Source organism: Hippoglossus hippoglossus, chromosome 17, assembly GCF_009819705.1.
Source record: "Hippoglossus hippoglossus isolate fHipHip1 chromosome 17, fHipHip1.pri, whole genome shotgun sequence".
Taxonomy (NCBI): domain Eukaryota; kingdom Metazoa; phylum Chordata; class Actinopteri; order Pleuronectiformes; family Pleuronectidae; genus Hippoglossus; species Hippoglossus hippoglossus.
Genome location: NC_047167.1, coordinates 14,034,850 through 14,049,614, shown reverse-complemented (window position 1 = coordinate 14,049,614; position 14,765 = coordinate 14,034,850). Strand labels below are relative to the sequence as shown.

The window sequence follows — 14,765 nt, the reverse complement described above, 5'->3', positions numbered from 1 at the left end:
TCTGTGCGAACGACGTGAGAGAGTGCAAAGTGACAATCTGCTCGAAGATGTCAACAGAAAGAGACTGTACTCTGATAATATTTGACGTATCGACTGCCTTGTCAGTGGCTTTGTAACACACGGTGATGCTGTGAAGGGTAGACTGCTGATACTGCTGTGTATATATAAGTGTTCCTGCAATTCATCAATATGGATGCAACATGCCAACAGATTTTATGAAAGAGTGTCAGCGTTTGCCGCCGCTTGTTTACAGTGTGTCTGAGCCTCTTTGAGTGGTTTTCTTGTTGTTTGCTGCACAACATTCTGCAGTCACAGGGTAGATTTGATTGGTGTCGGGGGAAAAAACAACCCAATCAGGTCAAAGGATGAGACAGTGTTGCTGAAAGCATTCATCATTACTCACCATCTGGTATGAAACAGTCACATCACCAAGAATTTGGATTCAGGCCACATCCATGTGCAGATACTCCACAGATACACCTGACGTCCAGGCTACCAACTAAATGCTGTCGGCCCCGTTTTAGTTTGAAAACTGGGGCTGCGTTTTAGTGTGGACGTGCAGAAACGGAGATGCGAGGAAACAATGACGTTGATTCTTCAGCCTCCTATCACATGACCCCCTTCCCGGAAGAAATCAACTTCCATTAACCTTGGCTACCTATGGAACGCAACGTGGATAATCCATTATAATTGTTGCTGACGCTGTTTGTGTTAACAGCTGTTGTGCAGTAAAATTCTGCATTCTACAACAATACAACGACTTAGTAGAAAACAAGTAATATACAATATACAATTCCTGTTTCAGGCAACCTTAAACAGCATGTGCATTCCCAGTGTACATGAGTGTCAAGGACAGAGGATGTCGCAACCTAAGCCCTATGAGACAAATTTGCTCAAAAGGTAACGGAAAGGCCATGAGGAACTTACAGTGCTCATAAAAATTGATTTTAAAGCTGCTTTAGGACACACAGAGAGACGCAGGTTCAAAGGTCCAGAGCTTGATTCCCATTTAGTAAGCAGAATTGCAGCGGTAAACTATGACACGTCTCGTTTTACCTTTGCTCACCGAAGAGCATAAACATGGAAATATTCTCCTTGGGTTGCAGCTTACCTACGAACCTGCTCACCTCCGTCAGGCAGTAAATATCGCAGCCTCCAGCTGGCGAAACGTTTAATGTGTTTTATGAGCCTCTTCACACAAGGCCAACAGGCAGAAGAGACAGGAAGTTGGCATGTTTGACTGCAGCCCCATGGGAAATGTATCATGGACCTGGAAGCAGTTGCAGTATGTTTTTGTGTTGTTTCCCCACAATACTAACTGTTCTGGTACAGGCTTGATCACAGAAAATCCCATTATATGCTGCTGATATATGACAGCGTCAGTGTCTTGGCTGAGTCTCTTCTCTTATCCTTATCCAGCAACAATGACAACCCACCATCTGCTGCCTCAGACTCTTACTGATGTTTTTTTTTTTTAAACCTTGATTACTGTAAACATGTGTAAAAATCCATCAGGGAACAGGTCAGACACAATCTTGTTGTGTTTTTATATAATAATACCAAAGTGAACGGGGTTCGCAAATAAATCAATTAATGTAAATTATTGTAGCCACTCTTTTTTGTATACCCTCAACCAAGACTAGGTGGATGTAAAACTCATAGTGTGATACCAAACTTAATCTTTTATGAAGAATTAAACCGTTTTTGTTGCCTTTCCAATAGAAAAACGATATTCCTGAGTCCATTTTGTCATCTGTGAGCCGTCTCAGAAAGTAGGACACCCCGGATCTGTGCCTTCATCATTTCACGAGCACAGCGGACACACAAGGGGGAGCTTCATGAGCACTGTGCACAGAGAACGATGTTCTCATAACATGGATGCAATTAGCACTATGAGCTGAGATTGCCAAACACAACCGAGTGTCATGTTTTCACCCGGTGATAAGAAATCTCTCAGATGTAGGCTATTAACACTTCTATCCTGCAGACTTCTCAAGATAAAGCTTTGTGACAGGAGCCGACAACGCCAAATATGGTTCTAATTCACGCCGATACTTTTCTATGCAGTTGCAATGTCATCAGAGGCACTTGAGTATGATCTACTACATCATTGGTTCTCTGACAGGCTGAAAAATAGCCAAGAGAGAAGTTGTTATGATCGACTGACATCTACTGGTTTGATGTGAAATGACACTTTATGTAACTTTATTTTAAGGTCATACATGAGGCTCTAGGGCCCTCCAGTGGCAGCAGCTTTAAACTTAAGTAGAACCAGAGCACAGAGCCAGATGGAGCTCGTTCCTCACTCAAGGCCATCTTGATAAGATGGGACAACATTTTCTGTTCTTCACACCGGCCTTTAAAAACAGCTCAGCATACATTTTAACTGGAGAGCGACTGACTGTGACTGTAAAACTGTTGCTAGTTCCATCTCTCGTCTCTCCCCCGTTTTTCTCAGCTCATCCCAACCAGTCAAGGCAGATGTCGGCCTGCACTGAGTTTGGTTCTCAAGGGAACTTTTGGGTTTCTCTATGATATTGTTTGGTCGCAACCTCACTATATAAACAGCCTTGAGATACTGTATGTTGTGATTTGGCTCAATACAAGTCAAGTTGAATTTAATTTAGCTTCTTTAGTGTTTTAGATCATTTGAAATTACATTATTTGCATCATTATGTGGGGTTGAAGGAGTTTTTCAACATGTGTCCACACTGGTATGGCATTAAAGGATATTAGACTCAAATATAAAGTGAACAATTGTTTATCCGTCATCTCTCTGACATGTGGGATATCATTTGCTATGTCATTTTCCTACAAACTGCTTCATAGACCAAAGAAATTGATTTAAAGACTATTATACCCCAGGAAAACCCTACAAGATCACACTGAACCTGCTTGATATTATAATATGCTGCAAACCCAGTCAGACATTTTTTATTCATTTCACTTCATGGTGACACAAAATGCAATGTAGCAAGTACATGGTGTCATGCCACACATACATAATGAGAAAGGTTCATGTTGTACTGAAAGAGCTTCTTTATTTATTTATATATAGATATTTTGAAGGATTCACATTTGGATCGGATACTTTAAAATCAAGAAAAATGATAGTCTTCACAAAAATACTCTATCCTTTAAATTTTCAAATGTTTGTATCAAGTGCTACACAAGCTTCAACACACATAAAACACAAATAGTTCACAACAGGATGTTTGCGATTTCCATAATTCAGTTCTCTGAACATGCAAATATTAAGCTCAGCCCTCTGGTTTGGCTTTGACAGAGAAACGGCTCGTCTCTCTTGTCACAGAAAATGGAGGATAACATTTTATGCTCAGGTCAGTGGCTGTATGTCCAAATAGATATTTCTGAGTTGGAACACCTAGGAGCCATTTGCATGCATTTATTACATCCACAAAAACAAGCTGCTGAGGCTTTTCCACACAACATGGAATAGAAATCCAGAGCCAAATAAAGGCTTTTCTGAAGAAAACTGCTATTGTGCATTTTTATTTAGCCCTCATTAGTTTGATCCTGATGTGTCAGTCTAAGGCAACTTTCCTTTCAAAGGAAATCAGGGTTTGAATGTCTTTTTTTTTTATATCAGTCAGGTTTATAACTGACAAAGACATCACAGTGATGGGGAACAAATACTTTGTATGCAAGCTGAATATTCAAACTCGCTCTTGGCTTTACCATAGATGCTGTGTATACTAGGTCCAGTGGAAGTAAATGTTACACATGGGAAAATGAAAATTAACATCTTCTAATTTGGGTTACAATGTCACATTATGATCTTTTTGTGGACAATCACACTGTAAATTCACTTTCTTAATAATTATGTCATCCACATGACACATTACGTAAGTCTCTGTTCCACATGGCTCAAGATCCAAACTGCATTACACTGTATCGAAATCACTGAAAAACGTATGATGATATCAAACAATATCAATTGAATTTTCCTCAATAGCATTATAACAAAACAAAAAAAGAAAATTCTTGTTAAAAGAGCTTAATCCTGGAGATGAATGTAAATCGTGACCATAAAACATTTAATTTAGAGGAAAAGATTATCTTGTAAAAGGGGGAAAAGGCAAAGGTACAAGACTGTGTACATAATTATTTTTAAGGGTAAAAAACACTACACGTCCCATAAACCAAAATCATGGTTACTCTGTGGCAAACATAATGTCACGCAGAACCATCCAATCATAGCCGACAACATTTTTGCAGTTGTGATAAGCATTTCCATGGTAACAGTGGGCTCCACCAATTACAGACATCACTATTATACCCAAGGGTTGTGGGTTGCCTTGTAGTTCTTCGCAAATAAAACCAGTTTTTCTTACATCATACTTCATATCACACAGACTTGTGGCTTCTACAGGAGCATCTACCATTGTTTCACAATCTCCTTGCTTGTGGTATGTCTACCTTGGATAGGTAAAATATTATGGCTGATAATGAAATTCTCTTTTCAGAAAATGAATGGGATTTTGACTTTTGGAAAACCTCTGTTGAGGTCTGTTGATCTACATCAGCTATGTTCGAGTTTAAAACCACAACATTCTCACAGGGGCAAAAAATCTGTCTTTAGATTGAAAATAAATAATAATGTGAGATTTATCGTGATAGTTATCGATATCGATATCGATTGATGTGAACAATTTAATCTTGATTATTTTATTTAAAAAATTGGCCATATCGCCCAGCCTTACCTTGAAACTGAGATTTAAGTTACAGTTACCGTCAATAAAAATGTGAAATCAGAGTCTGCAGAGATTTTGGTGCGAAACATTATAATCACAGTGTTCTTGTTTGTCAAACTACAAGAATGATGCGTCCACAAGCCAACATTGCACACACTTACATGTAAAAACACTATATGCACTATTGTCCATTTCAAAATGTGTTGGTTGTGTTGTATAATCACTCACTGGGGAAAAAAACTGTAAATGCCTACAATTTACCAGGAGGTGGGACTATATTGCCTTGGGACCCCTGTGAGATGCAATATTGTATGCCCCCAAAACAAGCTCAGCTCTGAGAATGGCATATCAAAATGTCAAATGTCATCACATACCTGCACAGTTCAACTCTATGGCTTTCACTACCGACCTTTCACATAAAATCATTAAAGTTTCAGACCAAATCCACAATCACATTTTTTTTTTCAGGAGAGCCTCGCGAAATCACAGCTGACACTTGAGGTTTCCACTAGTAAAAGTATTGTTTCAGACACAACTGTTCATAATGCCCCACGTTAAAAAACAGAAACAAAGACTTGGAGGAAAACAGCACAGGAGAGGTAGGAATTTAAATTCCAAAACCTCTGTTCCACAAATACTTGGGTGTTAATCAACGTTGCATGCTAATCACCAGTGGGCTGCACAGCAAGAGAAGTCAAAAGCATACTTTTAAGAAGTTGTCACAATCAGAAATATGGCACGACGTAAACTAAAGGACACAATCTCACTCAGCGAGCCCTCGGCCCAGAAGGATATTTACACTGCCAGCACTCTGGCCTTGGAACAGTGTCTTCTCTGCTAGGCGACCACTTCTTCACGCGGCAGGTTGAGCCTCACCTCCCCTCCTGGCACTGTGGAGGCCGAGTAGACTGCAGTGGCGGAATTAGAAGAAGGTCCGTTGGTCTCCATGGTGAAGACCTTGCAGAAGCTTGGTGGGGCTGCATCGGGAGCCTCCCTCTCTGGGCTGGACGCCCGGGATGACCCAGGGGATGATTCGGGGCTGAGCTGCACAGCTGTAGTGTCCTGCAGCGTGTGCTCGCTGGTCTCAATTTCAAATGCTGCCCCGCCAGTCAGCCCGCCGTGTCCCATCATTCCCGTGCCTCTGCCTCCCACCTTTGACCTCCGCGAGCTGTGGGGAGGTGGGAGGCGGCTGCAGACGCAACAGGCCCCGAAAAAGGAGAAGGCCACCAGCAGTAGGATAGGTCCGATGATGATCGGGGGATTGGCAGAAGGCACCAGTGTGCTGAAGGCAAACGCTCCCACCAGAGTGATGTTGAGTCCAGCCAGCATGATGCATAGGCCACAGGCACAGCAGAGTGCCGGAGAGGGAAGGCCATGAGGGCGAGACTTCCTCCTCTTCTTCTTCTGGGACTCCTTTTTAGGTACAGGGGTGCCGTTGGTTCTATCTGTGATGACCATGATTTCTCCCCTGCTCGCTCTTTCTCTCACTCTTCCTTGGCGTTACTCTATCTCCCAGGGTTTCAGTCCGAACTCTTCCCCATGGCGACGTCTAAATGAAGTCCTAATCTTTGTCTGTAAATAACAGCACATGATAAATTAGAGCCGTTTCTTTTATTAGATGCAAACAGATACTCACACCGCTGTTGTTCTCAGTATCAGTGGACAACTACCTGATGAGCATTGTGGGCGGTGAAGTGTTTATGTGACTATCAATGAGCTCTGAACATTCATCACTGTGCCATGTTACTCTTAATCTGGAGAGGTTGGAGTCTGACATGTGACAGTAAATATCAGATACTTTTACATGTGATAATAGCATACTGTATACTAATGTGAAATCATATCTCTCTATATATATATATTCACACATCATTTTTATATTCCTATCATATTGTATTTATACTCAGTCATACGTACATATATTTTACAATCATGTCTCATTATACAAATGCACAAACACAGTATTCATCCTTGTGCAATCATCCTGTGCCACTGCACTTTGCTCAAGTACTTTTCTCTACCCATAATATTATGTCTGAATGGAGGATATTGTACATACAAACACACTCTGTGTTTCTCTTTTTTTTCTTTATTTCATTGCCTATGTTGATTACATTTTATACTTTCACATGCTCACTAGTCTACCTCATCTTGACTATCTGCTGCTGTAACAAGTGAATTTCCTCATTGTGGGACAGAGCTATATCTTAACTTATCTTATCTTATATGATCTTATCTTATCTAATTCAGTTGTAGAAAACACTAGCGTTGGCCTCTATAGGTCCGATGACACCTCTCACGTGATCTGATGAAACCACTGCTGAATATAAAAGCTTCAATGTTGACATTATTTACTGGTGCTTACATGGACACCTGAAAAGTAAAGAGTGCCCATTGTGACTGTGGCAGAGGAAGCATAAAAAAGGAAAGTAAAGATGGAAATAATTGAACAACAGGTTAGAGACATGTGTGGAGCATCAATGGTCACATCTAATCATGATAGCTAAGCCTCAGTATTAATAAGAAAATAATCCTCATTTTACTGGAAAATATGTGCAATACCACCGCAGCTGCTTCAATGTCAGCTATAGGCCACTGGGGAATCATTATTTATCTGTACTATTATTATTGTTGTGATGTGCAATCACATCTGCATTCCCAGTGCAGCTCATTCAAGTGCAAATGAAGAGAGAGGATGAGGAGGTACAAGAGGATTTTTCTGTAACTGTATAAATCTGAGACCCTGGTACAAATGATAACACATTTAGATGCTCTCTGCACTGACGTGTTGCATTCATGTAAAAATCTAAAGCATCTTACCCTGTGCGTCGGTACACTGAAGGTCTTCTCATCGCCTATAATCAATAGATCGATCGGCCTAATCGCCGCGCGTAATTACGGAGAGGTTGAAAGGACGCGCACGCACCAAAACGAGGGGTTTTCATCCTGACGCTTTCGTGGCTTCACGCTCCCGAGGGCACAAGTCATGACGTGACAGTCACAAGGCGGCGAGGAGACCTGCGGGGGAAGGTGGAAGAAGAAACAACAATAATCCGAGCGGAGGCTGAAGATCACTCAGGTGATTTCTTCGGAGTTGACGCCGCTCAGACGCGACATAACCAGGCTGTGCCGCTGCTGCCGCTGTGGAGCGAGACGCAGCACGCAGCACCTGACAGGTCATCATCCTGCTGCGGACCTACGTGGAGGGGGAGCCGCTCATGAAGCCTGCTGCCCGGGAGGAGCGACTGTCCGCCGGCCAGAGAGTGGAGTCTGCACGTCCCGCTTATTCCATCCTCCATCAGCCACGCAGATCATCCAGATGTGACACTGCTGCCTCCTCCTCCTCCTCCTCCTCACTGATCCATCCTGTAACCACTGTCTACAACCTGCCGTGCGTGTGTGTGTGTGTGTGTGTGTGTGTGCACGCGCATGTTATGAGGGCCGATTTTGGTTCAATAGCATCATTGTGAGGACATTTTGACGTTGTGAGGACAGTTTGGCTGGTCCTCACAACGTCAAAGGCTTGTTTGAGGGTTAAGGCTTGGTTTTAGGGTTAGGGTTAGGGTTAGGGTTAGGGTTAATGGTTAATGTTATATTAAGATTAGCTTTAAGTTTGAATTCCAAAATATATGGAAGTCAATGCAAAGTCCTAATACACAGAAAAACCTGTGTGTGTGTGGTTACTTCAATATTACTTGTGTAGATTTTAAGAGTAGGTTCCGTTAATTTATTAGTATTTATTTTCTAATTTCTGATTTGAGATACATTATATTTAAAATTTCTGTCTCGATTAGCCTGAGCCAGTAATGCTTATCTAAATGTTATGGCGCTTTTCTAGTCTTGGCGATCTCTCTGTGTGGCTCAGGGTCGACCGGGACAATGTATTTCTGTGATTTTTGTGAACTGACCCTTTAAATGTCAGTATACAGGCTCTTAAAGTTCTTGTGCTCCTCTTGACAAGTGCATGCTGGGATAGGTTCATGTTTGATGCTTGAAATATTAAAATGACTTATTCCCTCTTGTTCTGACTCTGGCTTTGATTCAGGTAATTTTCATAGAAATATTATGTATAGGCCCATTAATCTGCGTCTTATCACGTCAACCCATGCTGGCTGGTGTTCAGTTAATCATTAATTATGTGTCCCTCCAGTATTTAACGTCATGCAGGCACAGATGGGTTGTGGTGAGACATTGTGATTTAAGGCCTGACAATCAAACTGATTGTTATCATCAAGACACCGCAGACTCATCGTGCTCCTGTTGCTGAGGCCCATCGCCATTATTCAGCCTCACAGCGCTTCACTCTTTTTGTCGGAGCACAGCGTTCTTCCCCATGCAGCAGCCATCCTGCCTGTGCTCTCCTGAATATCAATGCATTATGTTTCACTGCAGGGGTGCAGCTCACTGTGTGGGTGCAACAGACGTATGCTATTAGTGTATATGTGTGTGTGTGTGTGTGTGTGTGTGTGTGTGTGTATACACACATTAGTTTTCCCCCATTTGTTTTGCTCATGTCAAGTACAAGCCAGGGAACTTGAGCCAAATTGTGTACGAGTCTCATCATCACATAACGACCATAATAATTTTATAATTGGGGGCTGAGAACATTGTGTGATGATGAGATGAGCTGCAAGCAAGTGGGACTAATTTGCTTCCCTGAGTCTCGGGAGTGATAGAAATGCTTCACCAACAGTCACTTTCTACTCTTTAATATGTTTATCAGACCACGTCAGGACAATACCATGAGGTGATCTTAACAAACAGGACAGTTGATGCGACAATTCTATGGAAAAACAATGAATCCAAAATATTTGCTCAACATTTCTTGTATTACACTTGGAAGAAATGAAGAAGATGAACAGGGAAGCAGAATAATAAAGGTCAGTGAGATCATGTGATGACATCAAGGCAGGTCTCCATCAGAGGGGGATTGTTTCTGTTTCCGCCGAGACAAGACGTCTGGCATCTCTGAAGATGTCCTGCAACAGAAAACACAAATGTAATGTGTCTTCCTTTCATTTGAAACAACTTTTATTAACTTATTAAAAACGTCTTAACTCTGCATCAGTTATTTAACAGAGCAATAAAAAGACTTAGACGGACAGACTGGAACTATCACATGAATGCAGTCTCTGAATAGTTTGGATCGTGTGGAAGTCAGGCTTTACTGGCTAAAGCATAGACTGCATATAAAGATGGACGACATAAAGATAATGGATGTGACATGGACTGATCTAAAAAAATCTAAATACACATTAAATACATTTTTTCTCAATTTTTCTCAAATGGACGACATGTCTCCACTTCCTCCCACCATCCAGACACGAAGCCAAAATATCCTGGGTACGAACGCCGCCATCTTGCGCATTCGGAGCCAGAGTCTGCGCCGTAGTGGTCAGGATGTTGTCGCACGTGGGGTCGATTTACAGAGTCAAAAAAACGGAAAAATTAAAAGCCGTTTCCTCTCACACCAAATTCTGACTAATGCTGATCTGATGACAGATCACTTTTTGGATCAACAATAAATGCATAGCTGATTGTTAGTGAGAATCTGATGCAGTATGTAAACTATGACTAAAACTGGGCCCAGTGTTGACCCCTGAGGGATCCCTAACAGCATTAAGATGTTAAATTTCCTCTCAGCAGGACCTACACTAAACCTGCCAGAGAGGCAGGACTTTTATCTATAAAAACTTCATGCTTACCTATTCTTTGAGCTCGGTACCCAGAGATGGGATGTGAGCCCTCTGGTGTTGGAGTGATCTGTACTGTACAACCATCCACCTCCCCATCCTGCTCATCTAAACCTTTTTGGTACTGTATAAGTGTCTGACCACTTCTTGCTCTTGTATGTAAATCACTAATCCACAACTGCACATGAGCATGATTCAACAGAGAAAGACGAGGTTGGTTTCAATCTCATACCCCTCTTCTGGGCTGGTCTCGGCCATTGGTCCGCCCTCCACAAAGGTTCCCATACGACTCTTACCACGTTCCAGATTAAGTTGACTCTGAGTCCCTGCAAGACCAAAAGGGAACACATGGCAAGACACATCAGCTGTCAATGAGACGTTACAGCAGTTTGTCAGCAGAATTACACAAAAACTGCTCAAAAGAAGCTTGGCGGAAGGATGAGAGGGGAAAAATCCCTTTCATTTTATTGTATTGATCGTGCCAAAGGGGCAGATCCAGGAGATCATTATCCACTCACCACTATGAAGGGGTGAGTGAAGTGTTTGAGTCCACAAAACACTTTTGGAGTTTCAGGGGTAAACAGCGTTGCAGCCAATGCCAATAAAATGTAAGTAACTGGTGACCGATTCTTCAAACGGAAAAAAACGAAAGAAAAAAAACATAAAATGCCTCCATACTGCTCCTGTTGTGTCATTCAAGTGTCTGTAAGCCCTGACATTCAAATGCAACTGTTTTTTTCAGTTGTTTTTTACGTCTGAAGAAGTGGTCCCCCAGTTACTTTAATTGTATTGGATATGGCTGCAACGCTGTTTACCCCTGAACCTCGAAAAAGCATTTGTGGACTCAAACACTTCACCCACACCTCCATCAGCGAAGTGGAGGGCAGATAATGAGTGGATTTTCATTTTTCGGTGACCTATCCCTTTAAGATTGTGAAATAGGGCCCTTGCCGGATCTATGAGCTCTACTGAGTGCCATTCAAGTTTATTGTTTTTTTGCTTGTCGGCAACATTACGCGAAAATCATTGGATGGATTTCCAAGAACTTGGATGGCACATGGGCCAGGAAACAAAACAGGAGTGGAATCCAATAATTCTGTATCCCTTTCTCCAACATTGTGAGTTTTTTTACTTTCACACCAGTTTCCCAGGGAAACAAACATGGATTTTGATTTAAAAAATATCATTCTTCTGCTATGGAGATTACGTTTTCATGAGCTGCAGTGCTTTGTTGGTTTCGGTTGAATTAAGGGGCTGTTTGGCCTTAGCAGAGGAATGCGCTCTACTGCGCCATTCTAGTTGGTTTTTCCTTTTCATTACAGCCTACACATGTAAGTCCTGTGGCTGGCAGGTCAGATTTTTATTACATTGCATGGCTGTATGATGCTAACACACAGAATGCTTGTCCTTGAATTTCTGATGGGAATTTCATACAAAATGTTCACCAGCACAGTGGCTCGTCTCTCTTATGCGTCTTTGCTTGATCTCGTAATGTTTCCTATCTGGGTCAAGAAAAAGTAATTATTAGAAGAAAAAATGTCTTTGCTATTCAACTGCCCCCCCATGAGTTGAGAGTTGCCTGATGCTCTGCAATAACCACCGAGATACAACATCGCTCTCACTGGTGTTACCTATCAGCTCTCTCGTGTACAGACCAGTGTCGGATTTTAATATTAACCAATATCGGACACAGACTTGATGGCTCAGTATCAAGCAGTTGAACACTATCCCTTTAGGTGTTATGTGATAGCTGTGTCGATGAGTGGCTTTTCGGTTTAGACGGCTCCAACACTCACCTTCTCGTCTGAGAGTTTCTATCGGTTGTTCCGGAGCAGGATTGGCAGCCGTGGGATGAACTCTGAAGTTTCCTGAGAATTAAAGATGAATGCTCTGAACCTAAATAGTTTCTTGGATATGACAAATGTAATTCTGTAATTTGTGCCGTGAACAAATTGAGGCAATCCATAGCTCGTGGAATGAAACCAGATTAAAATGCCTTTGAATTGAATTTTCCAACAACGAATATAAATATGAAAACTTACCAAAGGATGGGAGAATATGGTTGATGTTCAGCCAGGCTTTTACGAAGGGGTATATCGATATGAGCAGGCCTGGAAAGCAGACGCCATTTAATCAAGTAACCCTGGTTGTATTATAGTGCTCTCATCATGCTTAGTAACAGAATGATTGCCGTATAAAAATGAGGATTTCACATCGACATTGTCTTGGTTCCAGAGAAATAATAATCAATCATAATTGATTTGGTAATTTGCTTTTTACTAGACTGGGACCAGGGGTGGAAGAAAACATTGTGTACTGCAGGCTGAGCAAAATAAAAGAATATCAAATGCCCACTGTCATATCATAGCATAAATCTAATCAAGTGTAAATTTTAAATTATGGAAATTTAATATGTGAAATTTGAATACCTGTGAGCCATACCTGGGGTTTAAAAGAAAGAAACTCTTTCAACCTGCTCCAATTAAACACAGATATTGATTTCCCCTAAAAGCCATAAGAGCTGTCATTAAACCCTGGCAGGCCCTGAGGGTGGCTGTGATGCATGTCTGTGTCTAAAATGTCATGAGAGTGCAGAAGGAGTGAAAAGAATCTGCCAGGAACACTCTGTTCATGCTCATTAGTCAGCCCATGTGTTGGAGGAGGCATCATGGCGCATGAGCCCCAAAACACATAATTAGATGCTACTTAGCTGCACAAGTGCTGCCACGGCCAACGTCTCCGCCGAGCTGCCGGACACAGCTATAATTTGCCCAATTCTTGCGCACATTAGAAAAATAAATGAATTATTGAGCGCTGATCGAATCATCGGCGAGAGTGTGTTTCACATTAACTATGCATGTTGATGTTGTCTCGGATCAAAAGCCTCGTCTTTTACTCTCTCTCTCTTTCTCTCTCTCTCTCCAGGAAAGCAGTTAAGGCAAGTCCTCCAGCCATCAGCTGGTTCCAGTTACACTCTTGTTTCAGATGGTGACGAGAGATGGTGTGTTTTTGAAGAAAAGTGGACGGATAATGTCACAGGCCACAGATCTTTGTTTTTGACATTGGTTTGAAATACTAAATATTTGACAGAGTCGGACGAGTGTGTGAGAACATCTTCACTTTTCTGTTGTAAGTTGTCTCACTGATCCTGGAGCCAAATGCATAAATATCTAAATTATTGCGAAATCCACCATCTTTTTTCTTCAAATATACAGTTTAAAAGCCAAATATGTAGAAAAGACATTGAGATGTAACCTCTTCTTCTGTGAGGAACTGAGGGTGCAAATTTGATGAAGACACAATGTGGAAATAAGCATTGTTATTGTACCAAATCAGGAAATAGTTCCTATTTTTCTTTGTTGTATGGTCTGTGCACTAAAATACATTGTGTTTAACCACAATTCACAGCTGGGGTCTCGGCAAATGAAACCAATCAGACAGTTTCTGTAGCAGCTTCCTGAAACAAGTCACCGATTCAAAATCCTGTATATAAGCAAGTATCAAGAAAGTAGGGAAAATCGTGAATTATGAAGGAGATAAGACAATGCTAAACATGTTTTCTGAGCTGCAAAGAGAATGTGAGGTCTCCAGGAGTCCAGACCTTCAGTTAATAATGAGTTAGAATTATGACAGAAAAATGGGATTAAAACCTGTAATTTAAGCTTAATCATTTAAATGCATTTTCCAGTCTCAAGAGTCTCAAACATCTACTCACCGAGGCCCCCTGCTCCCAGGAAGATGCCTCCCACAGCATCAGCATCACACTCCCTGGACACCCCAATGATGATGCAGCCTGCCACAATGCCGAGCAGGGCTGAGCCCACCCGTAGCCCCTGGTACTGCCCAATGCTAACAGGGTTCATTCAGCAGGCGGAGGCCCCTCAACCTGCCCCACACACACACACACACACACACAGTCCTGACTCTGTACTCTGCCTCAACTTGGGGACCCCTCACTGCCACTGACAAACTCTCCTGTGATGTGCATGAGCCGCGCCCCTCGCTTGTTTCACTGTCACTGCCAGAGAAACACTTTCTCTGGCTGAGCTTCCACCTCTACTCTCTGCTGCTCAAGACGTCTCATGCATCTTTAAAGATGGAGCTCTGGTTTCCACTGCCGCTGAAAATTAGGAAAGCTCAGGGCGCGGACTCTAATGACAGCGATACGTGTGCTACAAATCTGATCACAGCTTTCTCTCTACCAGCACTGGCATCCAGTATCAGTGCGTGCCTAGAGGGAAATTCACAACAACAACAAAAAAAAGAATCCTGGCAGGACGAACAGCTGTTTGAATGTGCAGCAGGTCAAAGACCTAAAAATGAGACAATGGTAGGGCTACTAACATGGAGGGGGGGG

The 14,765-nt window shown here is 42.0% G+C and overlaps 2 protein-coding genes across 2 annotated transcripts; both read right to left on the bottom strand.

The window, feature by feature from the left end:
• Positions 1 to 5,006: 5,006 nt before the first annotated feature.
• On the bottom strand, positions 5,007 to 8,735 carry LOC117778680 (transmembrane protein 275). The gene is made up of 3 exons (XM_034614424.1): positions 7,916 to 8,735; positions 7,536 to 7,733; positions 5,007 to 6,287 (listed from the first exon to the last, which is right to left on the bottom strand). Exon 3 carries the CDS (start codon positions 6,171 to 6,173, stop codon positions 5,553 to 5,555), a length of 621 nt encoding a protein of 206 aa, XP_034470315.1. The 5' UTR covers positions 6,174 to 6,287; positions 7,536 to 7,733; positions 7,916 to 8,735; the 3' UTR covers positions 5,007 to 5,552.
• Positions 8,736 to 9,525: 790 nt separating this feature from the next.
• Positions 9,526 to 14,578, bottom strand: kncn (kinocilin). The gene is made up of 5 exons (XM_034612450.1): positions 14,124 to 14,578; positions 12,451 to 12,519; positions 12,205 to 12,276; positions 10,641 to 10,734; positions 9,526 to 9,694 (listed from the first exon to the last, which is right to left on the bottom strand). The coding sequence occupies exons 1-5, from the start codon at positions 14,269 to 14,271 to the stop codon at positions 9,619 to 9,621; spliced, it is 459 nt and encodes a 152-aa protein (XP_034468341.1). The 5' UTR covers positions 14,272 to 14,578; the 3' UTR covers positions 9,526 to 9,618.
• Positions 14,579 to 14,765: the final 187 nt, after the last annotated feature.

Coding starts and splice junctions, on each gene's coding strand:
- LOC117778680 (XM_034614424.1), bottom strand. CDS start 6,173: ATGGTCATCACAGATAGAACCAACGGCACCCCTGTACCTAAAAAGGAG.
- kncn (XM_034612450.1), bottom strand. CDS start 14,271: ATGAACCCTGTTAGCATTGGGCAGTACCAGGGGCTACGGGTGGGCTCA. Junction 12,520..14,123: donor CCTGGGAGCAGGGGGCCTCG/GTGAGTAGATGT, acceptor TCTGCTTTCCAG/GCCTGCTCATATCGATATAC. Junction 12,277..12,450: donor CCATATTCTCCCATCCTTTG/GTAAGTTTTCAT, acceptor TTTAATTCTCAG/GAAACTTCAGAGTTCATCCC.